Here is a 23,633-nt window from a genome sequence, read left to right as displayed (position 1 = left end):
ACAGACTTGAATGTCCAAAGGGAACAGTGACAGAGTAATTCTCAGTGGTGGCTAATCCTCAGATAATTTTGTGTAAAAAGTAACCATAGAGTACACTAAAGAGTACATTAAAGATGAGAATAAGGGTAAAAGTATGGTAGACACCTGGTGTATTCTAAGCGGACCCCCTGGCAGATGACCCCCTGAAACTCTGCTTTGGGTCTTTTCATTTAGCTCACAGGAAATCAAAGGATAAACCCATATAAGGATATTTATACATCTTAGGATAAAATCCACAGTCATAAAAAGATAAAAAGGTACACTAATTACTTGGGGCATTCAATGCTTGATAACTTGTTAAGGCTGAAGGACCTGTTGAAAAACATTTCTCCTGTCTAATCCAGGTAGTAAACTGTTTAATTAAAGCCTAATATTCTAGTTGACAAGTCTGCTACTGTTCTAATAAAAAGCTTTATCTGTAACCTGTTTCTCTTAAATAGTACACTATCTTCTCATTTGGGTCAGCTCCAGCTTGGGTTACGTTTCTTAAAGCTTTAGAATAAAAATGAGGATTTCAATGCCCAGGGGTGCAAAGCCTTTTAGTTTGCTTTAGGTTTGCATTACAGGTGAGAGGGAGGAAAAATAAGCTACTGTAGATGTGGGAAGATGCCAGTTAGATGAATACCAGTAGTACCTTCAGTGTGGGGCTGGTTAATCAACACAGGAGCAGGTATGAAGAGTAGGTTTGGGGCTTATGGGCTCTCTCTAGTCCTGTCCCTTTTAGAGTGTCTTAGCTAGCTAGGATGTGGCATTCATTGGCAGCCCTTTTGGCTTTTACTAACAACATTCTATGGAATTTTAAAATTTGAAACTTATTTTTTAAATAACATTGGATTCAAATACTTTATTGTCAAGTACTTTAAAATAAAATGTTCACTGAAATTCAGAAAAAGTAATGCCCAAAAAAAGTTGTTAAATTCAGGTGAGTAGTACTGTATTCTCTATAAAATCCTGTATAAGAGTTATACAGAGCCGAGTGAAGTGGTACAGGCCTACAATCCTGGTTATTCAGAAGACTAAGGCACGAGAGTCACTTAAATTAAGGAGTTCAGGGTCAGGCTGCCAGCTGACCTGTCACAAAAAATAAATTTAAAAAAACTGGCCACTTTGTGACTTCTTTTTGTTGTTGTTTTTTCTCTTTAGGTTGGACCTCACCGAGAAGATTCAGTCAGTCTCAATGGTAATCATTCAGTCCTGTCTAGTACTGTTGCTGCCTCAAACACAGACCTGAACCATAAAACACCAGAAAACTACAGAGGTAACTTTGTCATTTTTTGAGTAGTACTATAGAAAACAATGTCTATTTGAACTGATGTCTGTGGATGCAGAGGGTCAGTGTCTAGTGTTTATTCAGCCATCTTGGCTGAGCCAGCTTAACTCTATGCTGGCTGTAGCTGGTTGAAAAGCACTGTGTAGTCCTCAGTGGTGGCCTGCCTGTTCTGCCTGTTCTGCTCCTGTCCTGTCTCCTGATCCCTTCCTCTCATGAGTGAGCCTGCACAGTCCCTACAGTCAGTGAGAAATAGATTTCTTAGTCTGTTGAGAACTTTGAATTACAATATGTTGTTTTAGAGATTCTAATAGAACTGGAGAGACATAAAATTTTTAAAGAAAAAAAATTGTGGTCCTTAGTACAATATAGTTTTATGAAGAATGCAAATATATAGGTAAAATTAGGACTGCTGACTTCTTGACCACGAGTTTCTAGCAGTTTCTTTCTGGCTCTAAATAAAGTACATTCCTTTACCTCCAGAATGTTTCATACAGCCTAAACCCCCAAGTAAATTTATCCTCTAGAAAGCTTTGAATATCTTGATTGGAACATGTGAATCTAGACTTATATTTTATGTTTCTTTCTCTCTTCGTTAGGTGGCTTGCAAAATCAATCTGGAAATGTTGTTCCAACAGAAATCAAGACTGAAAACAAAGAAAAAGATGAGAACCTTCATGAGCCTCCTTCATCAGATGACATGAAATCAGATGATGAGTCTTCCCAAAAAGACATCAAGGTCTCGTCTAGAGGTAGAACAAGGTGTGTTAGTGTCCAGCCCTTAAATCTCACAGGTTTGCCCTAGAGGAAAAAAGTCTTGGAACATTAAAGGGTGCCATGCGTTAGTAATAGCCAACTACAGTCTAGGTGCCAGGCAGTGATTTTCTTTTTTTATTTTTATTTTTTAAATATAAATTTACCCATTTCATCCTCCCATCTCTAAAGAGAAGGCGTGTGGATGTTTGACTGAAGGTGTGATTTCACATCCCTTTGTGTCTACGTAGAAAAAGGAACTGTCTACCTTGTCTCAGTTGCTCAAAAGGCCGTGAGAGGACAGGCTCAACTGTCTGTTTTATGTCGGCCAATAAATATTTGATCTATTAAAGAACTAAGTATATGGTAGACTCCACTGTGGTTCATACAGGCACCAGCCTGCTGCTTGTTATGTGGTATTATTGGAAACCACCGTATGCTTGGTTTATGTCGTCTGTGGCCAGGTTGCTTTACATTGGCAGGTTTCAGTAGTTGCCACAGACACCATTTGGCTCACAAAACAGGAAGTGTTTACCATTTGGCCCTTCATAGAGTAGGTTTGCTATTTCCTGATTTCAGCAGTAATTTGAGAAAAATGTAAAAAAGAATAGAGTGATACTCAGAGTTTTCTGGAAATTAAAATTGACTTGCCTTCAAACATGAATTTGGACACATTAATACATTACTTTCAAATGATTTTTTGCCTTCCTTCAGATTTTTTTTAAGTTTTAGTTTTGCATTAAAATTAGGTGATTTGAGGGGCTGGAGAGATGGCTCAGTGGTTAAGAGCACTTACTGCTCTTCCAGATGACCTGGGTTCAATTCCCAGCACCCACATGGCAGCTCACAACTGTCTGTAACTCCAGTTCCAGGGAATCTAACACCTTCACACAGACATCATGCAGGCAAAACACCAATGCACATAAAATAAATAAATCTTTAAAAAAAGAAAAAAGGAAATATTGCTATATATATATATATCAGGTGATTGTAGCCTAGGCTGGTCTTGAACTCATGGTCTTCCTGCTTCAACCTTCCAAGTTGCTGGGATTACACACATGATCAGCGAAACCCAGCAGGACTTAATGTATTTTCAGTGCATCTTATTTATGGCATACAAATCATTTGTCAACAATATATCCCTTACAAGTTTTGATAATTAATGTGTTTTGTGTGTTGTGTTATAATGCAGAGGAGACTGCAATGATGGAGCTAAAAGAAACCATGACCCTTTCTTTCATTTTCACCCAAAAAAAACTCCTTTGCCTTTGAAATTCTCACAGCTCTCAAAGCCTAAATGTTTCTCTTGAAAAAAATGAATTTTTGTTTTGTTTTGATTTTTAAAGATTTATTTATTTATTATGTATACAGTGTTCTGCCTGCAGGCCAGAAGAGGGCACCAGATCTCACTACAGATGGTTGTAAACCACCATGTGGATGCTGGGAATTGAACTCAGAACCTCTGGAAGAGCAGTCAGTGCTCTTAACCTCTGAGTCATCTCTCCAGCCCCAAGAAAAATGAACTTTTACAATGCTGTGGTTTCAATATACGTCTTACTCATAGGAAGAATATAAAGAGAAAGTAAATTCAGTCAGAGAACTCTAAACCACTTCTAGTCATCTTAACTCAGTGAACAAATTTTAAGAGATAATTTGTATCCTTTCTTCTCTCCATGTCCATTAGGAATCAACAGACTTTCTACTCTAAAGGGCCAGATCATCGATAACTTAACAGTTTATGGGCCATGTTGTCCCTGTCACAGCTACTTGATTCTACTTTGTAGCACCAAATAGTCAACAATATATATAAGCCAGTTTGTCCTTCAAAAAAAATTTTTCCCCCAAATCTCCCAGTTTTTCCGTCATCACATCATCAACATCAAAACTATGTTTTGAGCCCATCTGTGTCTTGTCTTCTGGCCCTTGTGCACCAGGTGACTGCCAGAGTGCATGCTGTGCTCCTGCTCCAGGTCAGGACCTCAGCACTCTGTGCATTTGAATCCATTGAGGCCTGCTAAGATGCAGCTTCTGGGTCTGTAGATTGGATGTAGACTTGAAAGTCTGTGTTGAAATGGTCCTGGTAACACTGAGGCTGCTGATGTGTGGATCCAGTCTGTATAACAAGGTGGTAGAATTTAGTTATGTTTCTTGTTTATGAATAATTTACTTTCATAGAGAGGATTTTATGCTAAAATGTATGATGAAAAATGTATTAAAATCATGGTACAACTTAACTAAATGACTATTCAGGTGCAGAGATAAAAGGAAAGGAATATCCAGGCACAGCTAAGTGCAGCTGTTACTCTTGTCTAGTAGGGGTTGTACTTTCCATTTTCACCTGCATACTTTATAATTTGGCACAGTCAGCAGATCTACAGGGAAGCTAATAGACACTCTTCTACTGTTTTCCAGCAGTACCAATGAAGATGAGGATCTGAATCCAGAGCAGAAAATTGAAAGGGAGAAGGAAAGGCGGATGGCTAACAATGCCAGAGAGCGCCTGCGAGTGCGGGATATTAATGAGGCATTCAAGGAACTTGGCCGAATGTGTCAGCTTCATTTGAAGAGTGAAAAACCTCAGACAAAACTCCTCATTCTTCATCAGGCTGTGGCAGTCATCCTTAGTCTAGAACAGCAAGTTAGAGGTAAGTCAGTCCAGCAGAGACAGACAATCAGACATTTGTTAACTGTGCTTTGCTTAGGCAAGTTGTCTGAAAATTCTCTGAATACTGCTGTCTGAGCCATCAGGATCCAGCTCTCCCTGTACTTCCTAGACTCATTATCTACAGACTGAGAGCTTCTCCACAAACCTGTAGAGACCAATCTTATGAAATGGGGCAGAGAACAAGCAGCATCAGCCTTCTGTTAGGCTTGGAGTGCATTTGCTCCTGTGGACTCAGTCTGTCTCTCACTGTTGGATTTATTTGTCTACACCTGCACTCTCCACCACGTTGTATTCCTTCCTCAGTGCTAGGTTTCCTCATGCTTTACCCTGGGGCATCTACAAATACAGCTCCCCCTGTCTCTATCACACTGGTGTCCTTTACACCCATGTCAGATCTCAGGGCTGCTTTATTGATCTCTATTAGAAATGCCATAAACTTCTAAGACATACCCTTGTGTCACATGTGTCTGGTTTGAAAGGGTTTACACTTGATTGAGGCAACTATTCCTTTTTCATGAAGTCTGATGAGATCCCCAAAAGCTTTACAACTTCATTTGTCTAGTGTGTATCTGTCACAACAGCTCTTCTGTGCTGAGCAGTTATCAAATAGTAGACACTTCTGCCCTGGGGGTCGGAGGGTTCCATCAACTAGCTGGTCTTTCAGCAATCACCTGTTGCTAATGCTTTATCTACAACCTTTTTGCAAGGAAGTAATAAACATGGCTCTGAACCACATTTGCTTGTGAGCAACTCTCTTTCCCTCCTGTTTGTGTTGGATTATCTAAATGTTTTTATTGGGTTTTAAATAGAGTAGAGTAGGCAAGTGCTTAAAAACTACAATCATAATCCCTCAGCATCACTGAAGATGACAACTCAGGGAATCACTGGTACAAACTTTCATAAAAACTGATAGTAGCTCAAAATTCTTCATCTCTATGTCCCTCTGATATGTGTGATGTATATGAATGGTACATAGTCACCCTGTTCCTAAAACCACATATATGCTCATCTTGTTCAAAACCCTAGAAGTGTATGTAGAGGATAAATGTTCATGACACCAGATCTTGAAAAATTACAGCCTCCTGTAAAACACACAAAGGCTGGTTGTTGCTCATGTGATGGTAACAGGAACATTGTTCTTTCCTTAGCCAGCCATTCTCATATTCATTACACCACCCTTAATTCTTTTTTTTTTTTTTTAATTTATTTTATGTGCATTGGTGTGAAGATGTCAGATCTCCTGGAACTAGAGTTATAGACAGTTGTGAGCTGCCATGTGCTGGAAATTGAACTCTTCTCTGGAAGAGCAGCCAGTACTCTTAATCACTGAGCTATCTCTCCAGCCTTGCCTGTCTGCCCTCACCACCACCACCACCACCACCACCACCACCACCACCACCACCACCACCAGCACTTCTTGAACTGTAATGAACCCTTGGCCCACTCTGAAGGCAACAGGGCACCAGTGTGAGGAAGTCCAGATATGTTCTCCCTTACCTTTTCAACCCATGATGCTTTAATTCTGATTTCACCAGCAATTTACTATTAAAGCTGCCTCCTCTCTGTGTGGAAGTCTGCATGATCAGCAAAGCTGCCAGGATTTATTCTTGTTCAGCACCTTTTCATTCCCACATGCATTATTGCTGAAAAAGAGAGCTATTTTTTTAAAAACCTTTGAGAGTGGAAATACCTAGTTCAAATCCAAGCCATTAAAACAAGAAATGTTTCATTATTTGAAAAAAGTTAGAAACCCTGCCTTTCACAAGTAGACCTTGTTCATTTGTAACATGTGACTCTGCAGCAGTCTTCTGCAGGCACTTAGACCAGAAACAAGTTGGAGAAAACATCCAGGCTTGTCCATCTACCTATTAACTACCTCATATCTATACAGTTATGAAGATAGTTCTGACTTTTTCTGAGCTGTCTGTGGGATTCTTTACTGATTAGAGATGGATGACCTTAAGATACACTGACCTGCACCTGTTTTAGGGATTGCTTTAATCTCAGGAAGGCCTTTTCTTACATTTTTAGACTAAAAGGCCGAAGTCCAGAGCCTTTGTCTTACAGCTCCTTTTCAAGACTCCTTGGAAAGCATTCAGATGCCCTCTGCCCAGTATCTCATCAGCTGCCAGTGACTGTGCTGGTAATCTGTTCATTCAGGAAGGCTTGGTTACTTGCAGTCCTGAGCCTGGCAGTTTTGGTAAAGGTAGACTTTGTTGACCTGGCTTAGTAAGCCTAGTGTGGCCCCTTTTGGTTTACAGTGGTGCTTCAGACTGTATCTGACCAACCTCCACCGGAGTCTCTCCTAGGACAGGCAGACCTAGGGTTAGTAGTCATCCTTCATTCTTCTCCCTCCCTCCCCCATGGTGCCACTCAGGAGGCAGAGGCAGGCAGATCTCTGAGTTTGAGGCCAGCCTGGGCTACAGAGTGAGACCTGTCTCAAAACAACAAACATACAAAAAAGTTGTCATTTCTGTGAATGTTTTACTCATTACAGTTTAATTTTAAACGTTCCCTTTGTATCCATTAAGGCATTTTGAATCAGTCTATAAACTGATGTATATGGCACTTGGCCCCCTATAGCATGTGCTTATAACAGAAACAAAAAATTAAGTTAAGAAACTGTCATAAGCAAGATACCTATGCTTACTTTTCCATTTCTTGTTTTTTAAAGATGTATTTACGTGGTTCATGTATATGCATTTAAATATGCACACCATAAGAGGGCATCAGATCACATGACTCTACAGTTATAGACAGTTTTGTGCCACCCTCTGGGTCCTAAGGTTTGAACTCAGGGCCTCAAGAAGACCAGCCAGTGCTTTTAACTGCTGAGCTGTCTCTGCAGCCCCCACCTTTCTATTTCTTTTGGTTTTTTGAGACAGAATTTATCTGTGTAGCTTTGCGCCTTTCCTGGAACTTGCTTTGGAGACCAGGCTGGCCTTGAACTCACAGAGATCCACCTGCCTCTGCCTCTGCCTCTGCCTCCCAAGTGCTGGGATTAAAGGCATGCACCACTACCGCCCCGCACATTTCTATTTCTTACGGTCGCCCCTATTCTTTTCACTTCTCATAGACACCTGCATCATTCATCATATCTTGTCATCTTAGCTGTCTTCTATGAAAAGTTTAGCACCGTCCTTGCTACACCATAGCCACAGCAAGAACTCTTGTCATCTCATTCTGTATATATATCAGGGTAAGAAAGGAAGGAATGCCATGGTCATCTGTCTCCTTTGCATTCATGTGTTCCCTACAAAGGAATAGTTTTCTGAACTGGTAAATGTGAGGTACAGCACAGATGTCTTTCCAGGTAGAAAGAAGGTATCAACCTTCATATCAATTCAGTGTACCCTACCATAGCAGGACCCATAAGTAGAACATGATTGACAAATAATGGCACTTGCCAAGATTTATTTAAAGATTAACATGTTGATTTCAAGCAGACTAAATAATAATCAAAAAGTAAAATACAAGGCTGGAGAGATGGCTCAGAGGTTAAGAGCACTGCTTGCTCTTCCAAAGGTCCTGAGTTCAATTCCCAGCAACCACATGGCTCACAACCATCTGTAATGAGATCTGGTGCCCTCTTCTGGCCTCCAGGGATATGTGCAGATAGAATATTGTATACATAATAAATAAATAAATCTTTAAAAGTAAATAAATAAAGTAAGATACAAAGTGGTCCCTAAGAATTCTAGCATCTCATTTAATACTGAAGGTTTAGTTCCAACATGTCATGGCTGCCTCTGTAAATTAGGAGATTTAATATAAAAATGAAATTACAGAGATTGGTCACCCTCACAGAAAGAACAACAGCTGTTTGTTCAGCTTAATACCCAACAGGCTTTATTCTTGGCAGGAAGATAACCACAGGTTAAAGGCTGGCATGGGTAACAAGAGTCCAGTTAGACCTGAAGATCCAATCTCTGTGCCATTTGCCTGAGCCCTGTTTCCAGCTCCTCCTTCTGCCTTCTTACTTACTGATAACAATTCTCTCCTGCTATAGAGAGGAACCTCAACCCCAAAGCAGCCTGCCTTAAGAGAAGAGAAGAAGAAAAGGTCTCCGCTGCGTCAGCAGAGCCACCAACCACACTGCCAGGAACCCATCCTGGGCTTAGTGAAACTACCAACCCTATGGGTCATCTGTAAACACCAGCCAGGTGCGTACGGGTCTGGAAAGGAAGTACAAGGGGATTACTTCATTTTAAAGTGGCTAGAACTGTGGAGCAGTTCTCTGGCAGGCCCTGGTGATTGTAAAGGTCACATAATTTGGAATATGGTGATCTTTGTGGTGTGCCTTGCTGTTGTCTCATCAAAACTGTGTCATTTTAGACCAAATTACTGTTGAGATCATTTGAATAGCCTGTGGCTCATAATGAAATGCCAGCTCTTCTGAGTCAGCACGGGTGCTTTTCTCCACGAAGACAGTATCACAGTGACTCCTTTCTCAGACTGTCTCTGCTCCCACCCTTACTCCACGTTCTACTGTTCACAAGCGCTGGGCCACACCGTGAACAGTCCTCAGCAGTCTTCCGGTCCGGCTCCTCTCTGCAGGATAGTTCTGCACATTTCTCTTGGCTCAGTGACACAGTGTAACATTCAGTTTCTGTGCCACTGTGGTGGTGAATGTAACACCCTCTGGAACCACTGGTGGATAGATGTGAAGATATTAGGTGATACACCCAAAGCAGCCCTCTTTCTGGTGGGTGTTATTTACTGAAGGCTCAGTTGCAAAGTTAATATTTGGAAGCTGATCAGTGTAAACTTTAGTTAAATATTTTTAACAGTAGCATTTTAGCTAGTAGCATGAGTTAAGAGTAGAACTGATAACTTCATTTTGGGGATTTTTGGTTTTTTGAGACAGGGGCTTACTATATAACCCTCGCTGGCCTAGAACTCACTGTGTAGACCAGGCTATCTTGAACTCACAAAGATCTGCTTGCCTCTACATCCCAAGTTCTGGGATTGAGGGCATATGCTGCCACTCCCAGCCAAAACTTCATTCTTATAACCTACCTTCAGTACTGTATAGTTACTTTCTTAAGTTTTGTTTTGTTTTGTTTTTTGGTTTTTCGAGACAGGGTTTCTCTGTGTAGCTTTTCACCTTTCCTGGAGAGACCAGGACTGCCTCTGCCTCCCAAGTGCTGGGATTAAAGGCGTGCGCCACCACCGCCCGGCCTTTCTTAAGTTTTTTAACAGATCTAAAATAGTAGAGACAAATGGATGGGAACAGTGTAAGCAAGTGTTACAACTCTGTGGGGAAGGTATCCTGACCGCTCAGGAAGTCGGGCTATACCTTGAGCTGCTAGGACAGCTCTGGCAGCTGGAGCTGGAGATTGTAAAGGTCACATAATTTGGAATACAGTAATCTGTATTGGAACAGTGGGACAGCTCAGCTCTGGAGGGAAAGGTATCTTGACTGTTCGGGGAGTCAGGCTATACCTGGAGTTGGGGTACTGTGGGGGATGGCCTCCTTACAGGATATAGCAATCCTAAAGAGCCGCCACTACAGCTGAATTTTGCTCAGCTCCTTCTTGAGGGACTTCCCAGCAGAGCTCGCTCCTTTGGCCCAAGTTGTTGCTTCTTTTGCTTCACTCTCTAAAAAGGGAACCCCTGCCGAAATGTAGCATCACCTCCTCCTGCTCATCTTGCCCAGCACACTAAAGGATGTCTTAACAAGGTTCTTCTCTGCGCTGGTAAATGAAGAGCTTCACACCCAAGACTCTTTTGAGAAAGAGACTTATTTGGGATGGAGGGGTCCAGGAGAGTGGCTGCCTCTACCAGGGTGGGAAAGAACAGCCCACAACTGACCAGGCAGGGTGGTTTTTATGGGGTTTCTTAGGGACAGAGCTTCTCCAGGGAGAAGATTTTCTCTTGAGGGATTGGTTAGTTTTTCCAGCTCAGGGAAAGAGATGACACTGATCTCAGAGCCGAACTGTTTCTTTCACTGGCCTTTCTTAGCTTTTTGGCTCTAATTCTAAGGCCAGGGCACATTTCTTTCACTGACTCTGATTCTAAGAACATAGGGTGGTTTGGGCACTGGTTTCAGAGTCGCGGCATGTTTCTTTAGTTCTGGGTTCAGAGCTAAAGTGTTTCTTTCACTGGTTCTGGGCTCCAGGATCGGGGTGGGTTTCTTTCGCTGGCCCCCTTTCCCTACAGTCAGGAACAATATCAAATGTAGTTTCCTTTGGTTAGCTCTGTGGCTCTTACTTTGAGATGAAAGTCTGGAATTTGATAGAATAGTCAGTAAGTAAACTGCTCTTTCAATGTAGGATCTGGTTTGTGTCAGTACCACTTGGATCAAATTAGATTACAGTTGAAAATGCACATGAAGAAAGAAGAAGAAAGGAACTCATCTGTTTCATAAATAAATGCTGTCTTCAGATAAAAACATGCCATTTTCTCGGTGCAGAAGTGACTTTATATTTGCTAGGTCTAGAAGAACAGTAATAAGTAACTTCAGCCTCCTTCAGCCTATGAAAAGGACACTTACACTGGAATCGGAGCCTGTCCTGTTCCCTCTCTGCTATTGTTGGTCTCCTCACTTTACTTCCGGATCTCTTTCTGTTTTGCTTCCTGCTGCTTTGGAATCTCTAGCCTTATCTTTCTCTGTACTGTGGAACTGCTCTCACTGAGGGGTCCCTGAGAAGCTCAGTGGTTATGCGTGCTTGCCATGCAGGCCTGCAGCTTTTTTTTTTTTTTTTAAAGATTTATTTATTATGTATACAGAAGAGGGCACCAGATCTCATTTAGATGGTTGTGAGCCACCATATGGGTGCTGGGAATTGAACTCAGGACCTCTGGAAGAGCAGTCGGTGCTCTTAACCTCTGTGCCATCTCTCCAGCCCCCGTAGCCTGCAGCTTTTGTTCAGTCCCCAGAATCTACATGGTGGGAGGAGAGAAGCGCTCCTGCCAGTTGACCTTAGACCACATAGACACTCAGTGGCAAAGATGCTTCTGCGCATACATTAGAAGTAGTAATAATTTAGGAAATATGCAAAATATATCCAAGAGTTTGCCACCAGTGTAAAACCAAATAGCTTTTACTAGTTTTCTATCCCCTAGAGTGTCACTGTTATCAAACAATATTGTCTGTCATCTAATAAGGAAAGTGTAATTCTTTCTGAACTGTTGCATTACAAGTGATAGAGCTTTTCAGTGTTACTAATACATATATTGTATTGGGAACATATGCATGTATAAAATTGGAACTAATAAAGTAACTTCTTAAATTCTTTAGACAAATACTTGGTGAGGACCTACCATGGACCAGCAACTGAGGCTTCAGAACTTTCTGTTTAAAAGAATCAACCCAACATGGTGGGCTTGGGGCAGCATTGAGGTCATGCTGTGATCACAGTGCTGAATAGTCAGTCGGTAGAAGCTGAGGTCAGGTATTGCCTGTTCCCAAAATGGGACTTGGCATAAATGGCCGGCTCTACTCTTGTATAAGCTCATGTACACACATCAGGTAAAACTCTTGCAATCACAAACTAGTTTCTTTCTTTGGAAGCTTCACTTTCCATATTTCAGCTTCTTATAGCCAAAAGTAGTCCATAAACAATTTGTAATGAAGGCTGGGTATGGTGGCACATCCTTTTAATCCCAATACTAGGAAGCAGAGGCAGGTGGATCTCTGTAAGTTCTAAGCTAGCCTGATCTTTATAGCAAATTCCAAGCCATGTCTCCAAAAAGCACAGGCTATTTATATATATTTTTATATTTATTAAATTTATATTATTAAATATAATCCTGCCCAGGAAGACGTTTGTTCTGTCTAGTGTATCTACTCCATGTACACTGCTCACCTGCTACTCACTAAGTAGCCATTTGGGTTATCCACGGTCATAAGTACTTGTTGAAGCAGTCCTTGTCATACTTAGTAATGACCCCAAAGCACAAACTTACATTACAGTATCTTGTTAGGAGTCTTCTGTGTCATTGTTTGTTCCTGCCTGTATTTTACTATGCCTCGCTTGTGATTTGCCCTAAGCACTTATGTACAGGAAAATACTACAGCGCAAGTAAGATTCAGTACTGTGCCTAGTTTCAGGCACCCGGTGAGGATATTGGGCTATAGCTCCCTCCCCTGAGGAGGGACTTCTGATACCCTAAAAGAAAGACTCTTGTGTAAGTCACTTGGACTTAGTGCAAACCTAGATATAATGACCAGTAACTGGGATTTGGGGGAGTGGTGTTTTTTTTGGTTTGGTTTTTTTTTTTTTTTTTTTTTTTTTTGGTTTTTCTAGACAGGGTTTCTCTGTAGCTTTGGAGCCTTTCCTGGACTAGCTCTGTAGCCCAGGCTGGCCTCGAACTCACAGAGATCCACCTGCCTCTGCCTCCCGGGTGCTGGGATTACAGGCGTGTGCCACCACTGCCTGGCAGAGTGGTGTTATTTCTAATAACTGTATGCTAACTGTCCTCCTCTCTCCCTGCCACAGTTCCAGTGTCATCAGTAGGCTAGATAGAAGGTGACCTCTCCTCATAAAGACTTGGACAACTCAGATTACCTGAAGACACAAACCTGACAGGAAGGAGAAGAAAAACAAAAACACTTGAAACAAGAAACTCAAATGTAATCCTATGATCAAAGCAACTGGTCAACACTTCCATCAGAAGTGAGGATAGGAAGCTCATCCAAGAATGTCGGCCCGTGAGGTGTTTGCAGCGTATCATTCTGCTGTAAGCAATGTGTCGCTTCTGCACAATCAGAGACTGTCTCATCTCTCCACTCAGCGTGGAAGTTGCCTTGTGCCTAAACTGAATTGACAAATGCATTGTAACTACAAATTTTATTTATTGTTATGGAACTGTGAGGTCTACATATAAAGGGAAAAGTTCATGTGGGAAGCTGATGTACACTCAGCTGATGCCAGCATTGTTAAAGCTGTTCACAAACCGTGGCAACCATTGGCCCTTAGCATTCCCGGCATACCTGTTAGTGTCTTAAAAGGAAGGGAGTCCTTTGTTGCCCTCTCCGACCTTCGCCATATGAATAGTGTTTTCCATGAAATAGGAAAATATTACTTGGTATAGCAGTTCTCTCTTGTTTTTTCACTTGTTTTATTTTCTCTTGGTGGGTGTGATACTTGGTCTGAGTCTGCACAGTGTATGGTCACAGTCCAGAGCCCTCCTTGCAGCCTGTGTCCTTTGTCCGTGTCCTCGCAGTGACAAGCAGACACCATCTGTGACCAGAGCCTAGCTGAGATTTTGAAAGGGGAAATATTGTCCCCTGGATTTGCCCCAAATAAACATTGCTTTATTTATAATAATCACTAAGACTTTCCAGGCTTCTAGGTTTCATAGTAAAGCTATAATAGCAAAAAGTGTAACTTACAAGGAAGAGTCTACTTTCTAGAAATTGCTTTGTTTTCCAAGCAGTAAGTACTACATAATATAGTACTTGTAAAGTGTTAGCTGTAAGTAAGCACAAAATGCATTCAATACAATACAAAGATGACTTTTCAGGCCATGATCATGGTGAGTGTAACAAAACCCGGTTAGTCACCTGGACAGGCAGTGTAATGAATGCACACAACCACTCTGAGGCTAATTACCTATGGAATCCAAGAGCAATGGTCACATGTCCTTATCCTAGCCTTTACTTCTCTGTCCTTTGGGTGGCTGGTCAGTGGGGGAAGGGCAGGAGGGTGATTTAATCACCTGCAAACCACCCGCCTCTGCACCAAGAGCCAGATTAACGCTGAGCTGTACTGTCAGTCCATCTTACATTATGAATTAAAGCACCCTCTGTCTCTAATCCTTCAGAGTTGTATTTAAGACATAGTAATCACTTAACTTCCATGAAATCTGTCTTCCACCACAGCAGCCCTGGGAGAGAAAACTATGCTGAACGCAATGGTCTTGGTTAAGTAGCTTCTTAGAGCCTGTATCAGTGGTAGTCTGCACACAGAAGAAAAATCCCAAGTCGTTCTGTAACTCAGAGGCTCCGGAGAATTTGAAAGAACAAAAACCATTACAACAGCACTTCAGATCCTCCATCAGGACTATTTATAACGAGTCAGTCTTTGGTGAATTTAGTGGACTTCATTTGTAAACTTTAATTTGCATATGTTCTCCAGTTCCATCAGACTCTTATCTGTGGCCTTGTTCTTCATTTCAGTGTTAATCAGCTAAACAGAAGTTGTTGCTTATGATGTGTGAGTGGACATAAGCCACTGCCTGGCCTTCTTCTTCAGAGCTCGTTGTCTTTTTCGCTGTATTAGACTTTGCAGTATGCCCAGAAGCTTTCCTTCATAAAATAGAAAGAAAAAAACATTTGGCTTATTTTTCACTGTAGCTAGTCTTTTATACAATAATCTTGTAAGAAAATTTCTTGAATTCTAAATATTACTCTTTCTAGATTTTTGAAATCAAAAATTTTCAGTAAAAAGTTTCTTACTTTATTTTATTATATTAGGTAGTTAAAGAAAATGTAGGGTTATTTACCATAACCTGTTCATTAATACCAGAAATTTACAATAGCATTTTAAGAGCATAGTAGGTTCTAGCGTGCCGTGTAGTCCTATGGAGTATTGTGAGCGATTGATGGAGATGAGCTGCCTTTCATCTTGTTCTCCAGTTTCCATTGTTGGTTTACTGCAGCTTTGTATCCTGTGTCAAATTCAAGGTATTATTGATGAACCTTTTCAACCAGCAGCAAGAAGTTCAAATTTTTTTTCTGTCACTGTAACAGAAAACACAGTATGTATATAACATTTATGTAGCAATAAATGTGCCATCCTTTTTTTAACATAGTAAACTAGTGAGTTTTTTACACTCCTGTTTCCCACAGAATAATGTATTTTGTTTTCTCTACCTCCTTCCCCCAAGGCTCCAACAGCTCTTCCTGTCTTCACTAACTGTGACCCCGCAGAACAGATGGGGCTGGGAGAGCTAAGAGGGCACCCCAACCCCACTTCTCCTCTTGCCCTACTGTGCTGGCTTCTTAAGTCTTCCTGAAGGTCCAGCAAACAGAAGTCTACAGCAAAGAAAACCTCCTCTTGCAGGTGTGGAGAAGAATGCAGACTATGGGAAAGGACTTCAGTGAGGGTCTTGGAATTAACAGCTCTCAAAGCACCTTCACAATTTTTCTGACTCTCTTCCCTCACCTACAACCAAAAATAAATAAGCAATCAAACCTGCCGTGACAGGGGGTTGGCAATATTATGAAAAACCTTTCATCCGTTTTTAACACCACATCCGTGTATGCATGTATACATGCATGCACTGAATTTGTGTGAAGACTTCATGGGAAGCCTGAGATAGGGACCATCTGGAGGTCCTTTGCATGAAGAAGGCAGACTGAGTCCTCGGGACCCTGACAAACACTTCTTTTGGTGGATTTTGAGCTTTGGTGTTGATGTGAGACCCAACAGATCATTTTACTTCTTGTGTGATTTGATAAATATAAACTTAATAGTTTGGTTTTATACAAAATGATAAACTAAAAAAACTCCATGCAGGAAGAAAATATCTGATGTTAGAAGTGAAATGAGATCTAGAGAGCTAGTCACCTTATCTCATTAACAGGGTCATAAAATGAGCCCAGAAAAATCCTGTGTCCAGGAGCACTTACAGCTGGTCAAGACTTAAAACTTTTCCTACAGAAACCCTACCTGCCTTCTTTTCCCTCTGTACAACTTCTAAGGGCTTCAACTCAGTAGTTTCATTTTCTTTATGTATATCCATTAATTTCTCTCTAGTTAATGAATTTTTTTCTTCCTTAGAAACTCAATTATTTTTAACAGACATTACATAAGCAGTGGGGGTACTCGAGTGTGTGTGTGTGTGTGTGTGTGTGTGTGTGTGTGTGCACGTGCATGTGTGTGAGCGTGCGTGTGCGCGTGTGTGTGTGTGTGTGTGTGTGTCTAAAGAGTGTTAGTTTTGACATCAGTCAGTTGATTCAAACCCAAGCTCAACCTCTAATTAACTCTATTTCCTTGTCTGGAAAATAGAGATCTGTACAAGAATTATGTAAGTATTGAATGAAACAATGTATGGTGGAAAGCTCTCCCATGGTTCCTATCACATAGTAAGTACTCAATAAATTATGGATATTTTTAAAATAAATAGTATTTTAACCAGTTCCTGGATGATTCCTCTTCAGCCATACTGTGGGAAGTAACTTTTAACCCCAGGAAATAGCAAGCTGTGTCTATGGGAGCCACATCTTCTGCAGTCCTCCAGTGAAAGGTGGCACTGCTTTCTAGTTTCTATTGTTTGTGTATTAAGGATTTATTTGTTTGTTTGGAGGTTTTCAAAATAGGGTCTCTCTATGTAGCCCTGGCAGTCCAAGAACTCACTTTGTAGACCAGACTGGCCTCAAACTCAGGTACCTACCTGCCTCTGCCTCTAGAGTGCTGGAATTAAAGACTTGGACCACTAGCCCGGTATTGTTGGTGCATGCCTTTAATCCCAAGCATTTGGAAGGTATAGGCAGGTGGATCTATCTGAGTTTGAGGCCCACCTGGTCTACTGTTCTACAAAATAAGTTCCAGGATTGCTAGGGCTACACACAGAGAAACACTGTCTAAAAAGCATTTAAAAAAAAAAAAAAAAAAAGGTGTGCTTCTACACTAAAGATTTGGTTTTTTTTAACTTTTACATTCCAGTAGAATGAACCTGTGGGCTCACCCAGTACCATTGTGGGTGGGTAGTGCTGCCATTGTGGGTTCTAGGAAACAGATACCAGGAACAAGTTCAGAGTATTAAAGGACTTATTGGAAGGAGGGGGTAGGCAAGGATGGCTTTTGGGCCTTGATGCAGACCTGACAAATTAGAAGAGTGAGCAAGGAAGAGGGTAGACAGTCACGAATGGTCACTTGGCTCCTAGAAAGGCATGCACAACCCTTCAGTGGCTAACAGCAGCTTCCCAAAATGGTAACCTTAAATGGAGGCCTTGCTGTTAAACTACTGTGGCTTCCAGCAGCTCCTGTACAATTAGTGGAACAAAATCAAGGCCTAGCTGGGCGGTGGTGCACACGCCTTTAATCCCAGCACTCGGGAGGCAGAGGCAGGCGGATCTTTGTAAGTTCGAGGCCAGCCTGATCTACAGAGTGAGAGCCAGGAAAGGCACAAAGCTACACAGAGAAACCCTGTCTCGAAAAACAAAAAACAAAAAACAAAACCAAGGCTTCTGAAGTCATTGAGAAGGAAGTGAATTTTAGTGGTGCTTTTCCTTGGGGCTCTCCGTAACTGGTGGACCTACACTTTAGAAGACAGACCTGTACTTCTAAGGGCTCTGGTGAGTAAATCTAGGTACAACCAAACCCCTGTGGGTGCTATGCACTGTGTTCTGGAGTTCTTCACAGGCCTTGATGATCCTCTCTGCCCGGTAGAGAGTGGACAGTGCATGTCTTTGGGGCCACCTGTGCAAAGCCTATTATTTCCTCGTTTGGGTGTTTCCCTGTGAGTGCCCTCAATCCTACAGTTCTGCTTGACTCTTGAGTCCACTCTAATCTACAATGTGTTCATAAGGGCTCAGTCACGAGCAGCAGCACCATACCAAACAGGTGTGGTGCATGCCTGAGGAGGTAGAAGCAGGAGGATCCAAAGTTCAAGGTCATCTTCAGTTTACACTGAGTTTGAGGCCAGCCTAGCAAATATGACACTCTATCTCAAAAGAAGTTGCAGGTCACAAATGAACATATAAAAGGTTTCTATGGTTCTATCTATGGTTCTGTCTACTAACAGTTATGTAAGTTCTCACAGCAGCTACAAATTACTGCCTAGGTTATATGCCCCAAAACTGAAAGACATTGAAGAGGCACAAGAAAATACAATGTTTGGTGTTTGAGAAAACTAGTATTGTTAGCACATACTACTCAAAGCAAGCTATAGGATCAGTGCATTCAATCCCTGTCAAAATTCCAGATATTTTCCAGAAATTAAAAAAAAAAAATCTTAAAATTTGAATGGAACTATGAAAGACTCTACATAACCAAAGTAGTCATGGCCTGGTGAGATGGCTTAGTGGTTCACTTTCGAGCCTGACAAACTAAGTTCAGGCCCCAGGACCCATGGGGTAGAAATAAACCACTCCTTCAAGTTGTCCTCTGACTTGCATGTGCACCCCCACACACACACCAATTATAAAATTTTTTAAAGTGTAATACTGTGGGAAGGCGGTTGTCTTGTTTTTGTTTTTCAAGACAGGGTTTCTCTGTAGCTTTGGAGCCTGTCCTGGACTAGCTCTGTAGACCAGGCTGGCCTTGAACTCACAGAGATCCACCTGCCTCTGCCTCCCAAGGGCTGAGATTACAGGCGTGCACCACCACCGCCCACCCTTGTTTTGTCTTTTGAGATGGGGCTTCTCTGTGAAACAGTTCCAGCTGTCCAGGAACTCACTCTGTAGACAGGCTGGCTTCAGATTCACAGAGATCTGCCTGCCTCTGCCCTGAGTGCTGGGATTAAAGGCATGCACCACCACAGCCCAGCTAGTAACTGTTTTTAAACAGTTTTCCTGTACTTTGTATTGTAATTTTAAAATGTAATGTAGTCTATAGAACACAAAGATCCCTGACAACCAGAGTGATTGATCTTAAACAGAACCAGTGTGGAACCATCACAAAATAACTCAAAATGTACCACAAAACCATAGTAGTGAAAACAGAATGTTACAACAAACACAAGACCCTATCTCAAAAATAATGAAAGGGTCTGGAGAAATGCTCAGTGGTTAAGTAGTGACTGTCCTAGAGGACCCAAGTTTGATTACCGGCACTCATGGCAACTCCTAATGGTCTAACTCCAATTCTAGGGATCTGATGCTCTCTTCTGGACTTCTTGGACACTGCACTCATGGTACATAGATACACATTCAGGCAAAACACCCATGCACACAAAATTAAAAACTTAAAAAAATAACAATAAAGAATGCCAGCAGGGCATGGTAGTTGTGCCTCTATCAGTTACATTGCTTGGGAGACTAAGACAGGATTGGCAAGTTTTATTTGGGTATTTGTGTGGGAATGTGTACTTGGGTACAGGTGTCCTTGTGAACAGGTAATAGATCCACTGGAGCTGGAGTTAGAGGCAGTCCTAAACTCCAACATGGGCGCTGGAAACCAACCTTAAGTCCTTTGAAGAGCAAGAAATGCTCTTAACCACTGAGCCATCTCTAGCCTGAGACTCATTTCTTTGTTTCATTTTTGTTTTGACACCTTAAACTACATAGCCTTGGCTATCCTGGAACTCACTGTGTAGACCAGGCTGGCCTCCAACTCATGGAGATCCTTCTGCCTCCACCTCCCGAGTGCTGGGAATAAGAGTGTGCACCAGCACAACTAGCAGCCCCATTTTCAAAACAAAACGCTCAGCAATAGAATGCAAGCTTAGCATGTTCAAGGTTAGGAGTGGGGGGTCTATTCTGTCAAATGATCTCACAATCTCATTCCTGAATATTCATCTAAAGAAAATGAAATGTGTGCATAAAAGAGACATCTGCATTGCATACCTGTGCCCATGTTAGCACTGTTTACAACAGCCAAGAAATGCAAAACCTAAATGTCCAACAAATGAATAAAGGAAATGTGTCACATAGACTCAGCAGAGCACTCGGCTTAACAAAGCAGAAATAATCCAAAAACCTATAATATGCAGTCTAAAAAAGCTGAACTCAGAAGCAAATATAGGATGGTGAAATAATGATTATAGTGGGATTGGAGAGCTATTAGCCAGAGTGTCCAGAATTTCAGATGAGAGTAATAAGTTCAAGGGGCCTACTAATATGTAACATGCCAAGGGCTGGAGAGAGCTCAGCAGTTAAGGGCACTGGCTGCTCTTCCAGAGGTCCTGAGTTCAGTGCTGAACAACCACATGGTGGCTCACAGCCATCTATAATGAGATCTGGTGCCCTCTTCTGGACTATAGGCATACAGTCCAGCATGCAAGCAGAACACTATACATAATAAATAAATCTTAAAAAAATATATGTAACATGCTAAATAGCTAATAGTAGTGTCTGTGTGTCATGTTATTTATTAACATACAAAGAAATGGGTTTCGGGGGCTGGTGTGATGTCTGACGAGAGAGCTTGTCTACTGATGAGTTCAAACCCTGGACCCCACAAGGTGTAAGGAGAGAACTGGCTCCCACACATTGTCCTCTTAGAGTTAGCAGGTGTGCTCTGGTGCTTCTCCATACCCCCAAAATTATTTTTTTAATTTAAAAATAAGTTTCAAGCCAGGAGGTGGTGGCGCACGCCTTTAATCCCAGTACTCGGGTGGCAGAGGCAGGTGGATCTCTGAATTCGAGGTTAGTCTGGTCTACAGAGCTAGTGTCAGGACAGCCAGGGCTACATGGAGAACCCCTGTCTTGAAAAGCCATAAATAGTAAATAAGTTTCTCATATATATATATATATCATTATATTGTTCTCACCACCCACTGCTCTCTCCCTGATTCTCAGCCTCCCAAATCCCCCGTTCTTCTTTCATGTTTCCAGTACCCTCTCTTGTCCCCCTCACCCTTCCTTTAGATCTCTTCCTGCCCTCTCATAGTCTGCTTTCTACTCTCACGACGCTACACACATCTAGACTCAACATAAGAGAAAATCCAATTTGTGTCTCTGTCTCTGGCTTATTTTTCTTGACATGACCATCCATTTTTTTTTCCTTCAAGTGTTGCAATTTTCCTCTTTTTCAGAGCTGAATAAAATTCCATTATATGTATATACTACATGGTCTTTACCACATATGTATATACTACATGGTCTTTATCAGTTCAGATGCTTTGTTGCTGTCATTGCATTTGACATGGGTCTCATAACCTAGGCTGGCCTAGAATGTGCTATGTAGTCAAGGCTAGCCTTGGACTCTTGGTTCTCCTGCCTCAGCCTCCCCAGTGCTGAGATTACAATCATCTCCTCTCTCTTAACTTTTCATTTATCTGTTTTTGTTGTTGGTTTTGTTTTGTTTCATTTTGGTTTGGTTTTTTGTTGTTGTTGTTGTTGTTTGGGGGTAGTTGGTTTTTCTAGATAGGGTTTCTCTGTGTAGCCCTGGCTGTACTGGAACTAGCTCTGTAGACCAGGCTGGCCTGAAACTCAGAAATCCACCTGCCTCGGCCTCCTGTGTGTGCTGGAATTAAAGGCGTGCAGCACCACCTCATTCATCTATTGATGGACATCTAATCTAGTTCTTAGCCATTGTGAATAGTGCAGCAATGAACAGAAATCGTAGCTCTGTGGTATGGCATATGGATTTCTAGGTATTCATACTATAAAAAATAAGCAGATTGGGCTGGAGAGATGGCTCAGCAGTTAAGAGCACTGGCTGCTTCCAGAGGTCCTGAGTTCAATTCCCAGCACCCACATAGTGGCTCACAACCATCTGTAATGAGATCTGGTGTCCTTTTCTGACTTGCAGGCATACGTGCAGACAGAACACTGTATATATAATAAATAAATAGATCTTTTAAAAAAATCAAGATAATAGTTTAAAAATGTAAGCACATGGGCTAGGCAACAGTGGCACACACCTTTAATACTAACACTTGGGAGGCAGAGGCAGGTGAATCTCTGAGTTCAAGGCCAGCCTGGTCTACAGAGTGTGTTCCAGGACAGGCTCCAAAGCTACGCAAAGAAACCCAGTCTCACAAAAGAAAAACAAAAAATAAATAAGCATATGAAATAATATGCTAATGTAGCACAAATTCTAATTGGTCTTCAAATAATAAAAACCCGGAGTCAGATATAGGAGTAAATGCTGAAAGATCAGAAGATGAAGGCACAAGCCACAGCCGCCTCTTACCTCACCAACTCCTCAGCCTGAAAGGGCCCAGCTCCTGTCTCCACTCCACATTATCACTTCCCCTCTCTGCCCAGCCACATCACATCCAGTTTCCTCCTCCCGAGTGCTGGGATTAAAGGCATGTGTTTCCCAAGTACTGCAATCAAAGGCATGAGATCCCAAGTGCTTGGGATTAAAGGTGTGTGCCACCATTGCCTGGCCTTTGTGGTTCACTAGGGCTGGCTCCGCACTCTGATCTCCAGACAAGCTTTATTTGTTAGAGCACAAACAAAATATCACCACATGCTAATTAGCTCAATTGAGTCATTATATAATGTATGAATATCTCAAAGCATTATGTTATATGTAATAATTATGTACAAATTTAACTTGTCAATTAAAATGTTTAGGCATCCTTATGCTGATGCTGGATCTGGCTCCTACCAGTCTTAAACCAACCTGATTTCCTGCAGGCTGTACCTTTCAGTTCTTAAATTTCTGACTTCCTCATAGTTGAGAAACAGATGGTGTGTTTCCCTCCAGAGGCAAAAGCCACTTTCAAGTCTCCGGAGATTTAAGCTGGAGATCCCCCAAGTAATAGCAAGACTCTGAGGAAGCTTTAACCAGACTGTTCTGTTCTCAGGGCAGTTCTGTGCATTCATTCATCCCTGGCCTTCTGCAGCCATTGTCCTTGTTGGACTAATGTGATAGCCCTGGAGAAGGCTGGTGGCAGGGCTTCTTAGGCTACAGGAAGGATCACTTGGTTCTGGCCAACTATCCTAATGTTTTGTCCCTCATCTTCCCGTATTCCTAGTGATCGCCCTCATGGTTGGTGCCTCTGGGAGCCAGTGCGCTCCCATCCCCTACCTCTCATCTCCAGGGCCTTGGACATAGGATAGCTCTGCCTTGTGGGGCCCACCTTGCAATAGAGGAGCCATGAAAAGCAGGTTCCCCAGAGGCTCATTCCCTACCCCACCCCCAGCCTGGTTCTCTCAACTCCTCTCTTGTCAGGCTAGGTGCCCTGCCCCTTGGCCTCCATCCAAGCCTCCAGGCCATCTTGCCTTGTCCTCATTAAAGCCTGAAAGGAGCAGGGTGTGCTTTCAGACTCTGAGCAGCAGGGTATTGATCAATACTGATAGCAGGAGTAGCTTGATCCTCCCCCAACTGCAGAGATTAA

At 42.0% G+C, this 23,633-nt stretch overlaps 1 protein-coding gene across 12 annotated transcripts in view; it reads left to right on the top strand.

Moving 5' to 3' along the window:
- The window catches only part of Tcf12 (transcription factor 12), a 275,275-nt gene extending 259,791 nt beyond the window's left edge, over positions 1 to 15,484 (top strand). For 8 of the 12 annotated variants that reach the window (XM_036192285.1, XM_036192281.1, XM_036192287.1 and 5 more), the window contains 5 exons: positions 1,183 to 1,297; positions 1,906 to 2,068; positions 4,472 to 4,704; positions 8,734 to 8,887; positions 13,169 to 15,484. In XM_036192285.1, coding sequence (XP_036048178.1) covers positions 1,183 to 1,297; positions 1,906 to 2,068; positions 4,472 to 4,704; positions 8,734 to 8,876 — 654 coding nt within the window. In that variant the 3' untranslated portion in view covers positions 8,877 to 8,887; positions 13,169 to 15,484. The remainder of the gene's footprint in view (positions 1 to 1,182; positions 1,298 to 1,905; positions 2,069 to 4,471; positions 4,705 to 8,733; positions 8,888 to 13,168) is intronic. The other 4 variants (XM_036192286.1, XM_036192282.1, XM_036192284.1 and 1 more) reach the window with 1 other exon arrangement.
- The last annotated feature ends 8,149 nt before the right edge of the window (positions 15,485 to 23,633 follow it).

This window comes from Onychomys torridus, chromosome 7 (assembly GCF_903995425.1).
Source record: "Onychomys torridus chromosome 7, mOncTor1.1, whole genome shotgun sequence".
Taxonomy (NCBI): Eukaryota; Metazoa; Chordata; class Mammalia; order Rodentia; family Cricetidae; genus Onychomys; species Onychomys torridus.
Note: the sequence above shows the minus strand (reverse complement) of the source record. Positions and strands in the feature narration are given on the sequence as shown.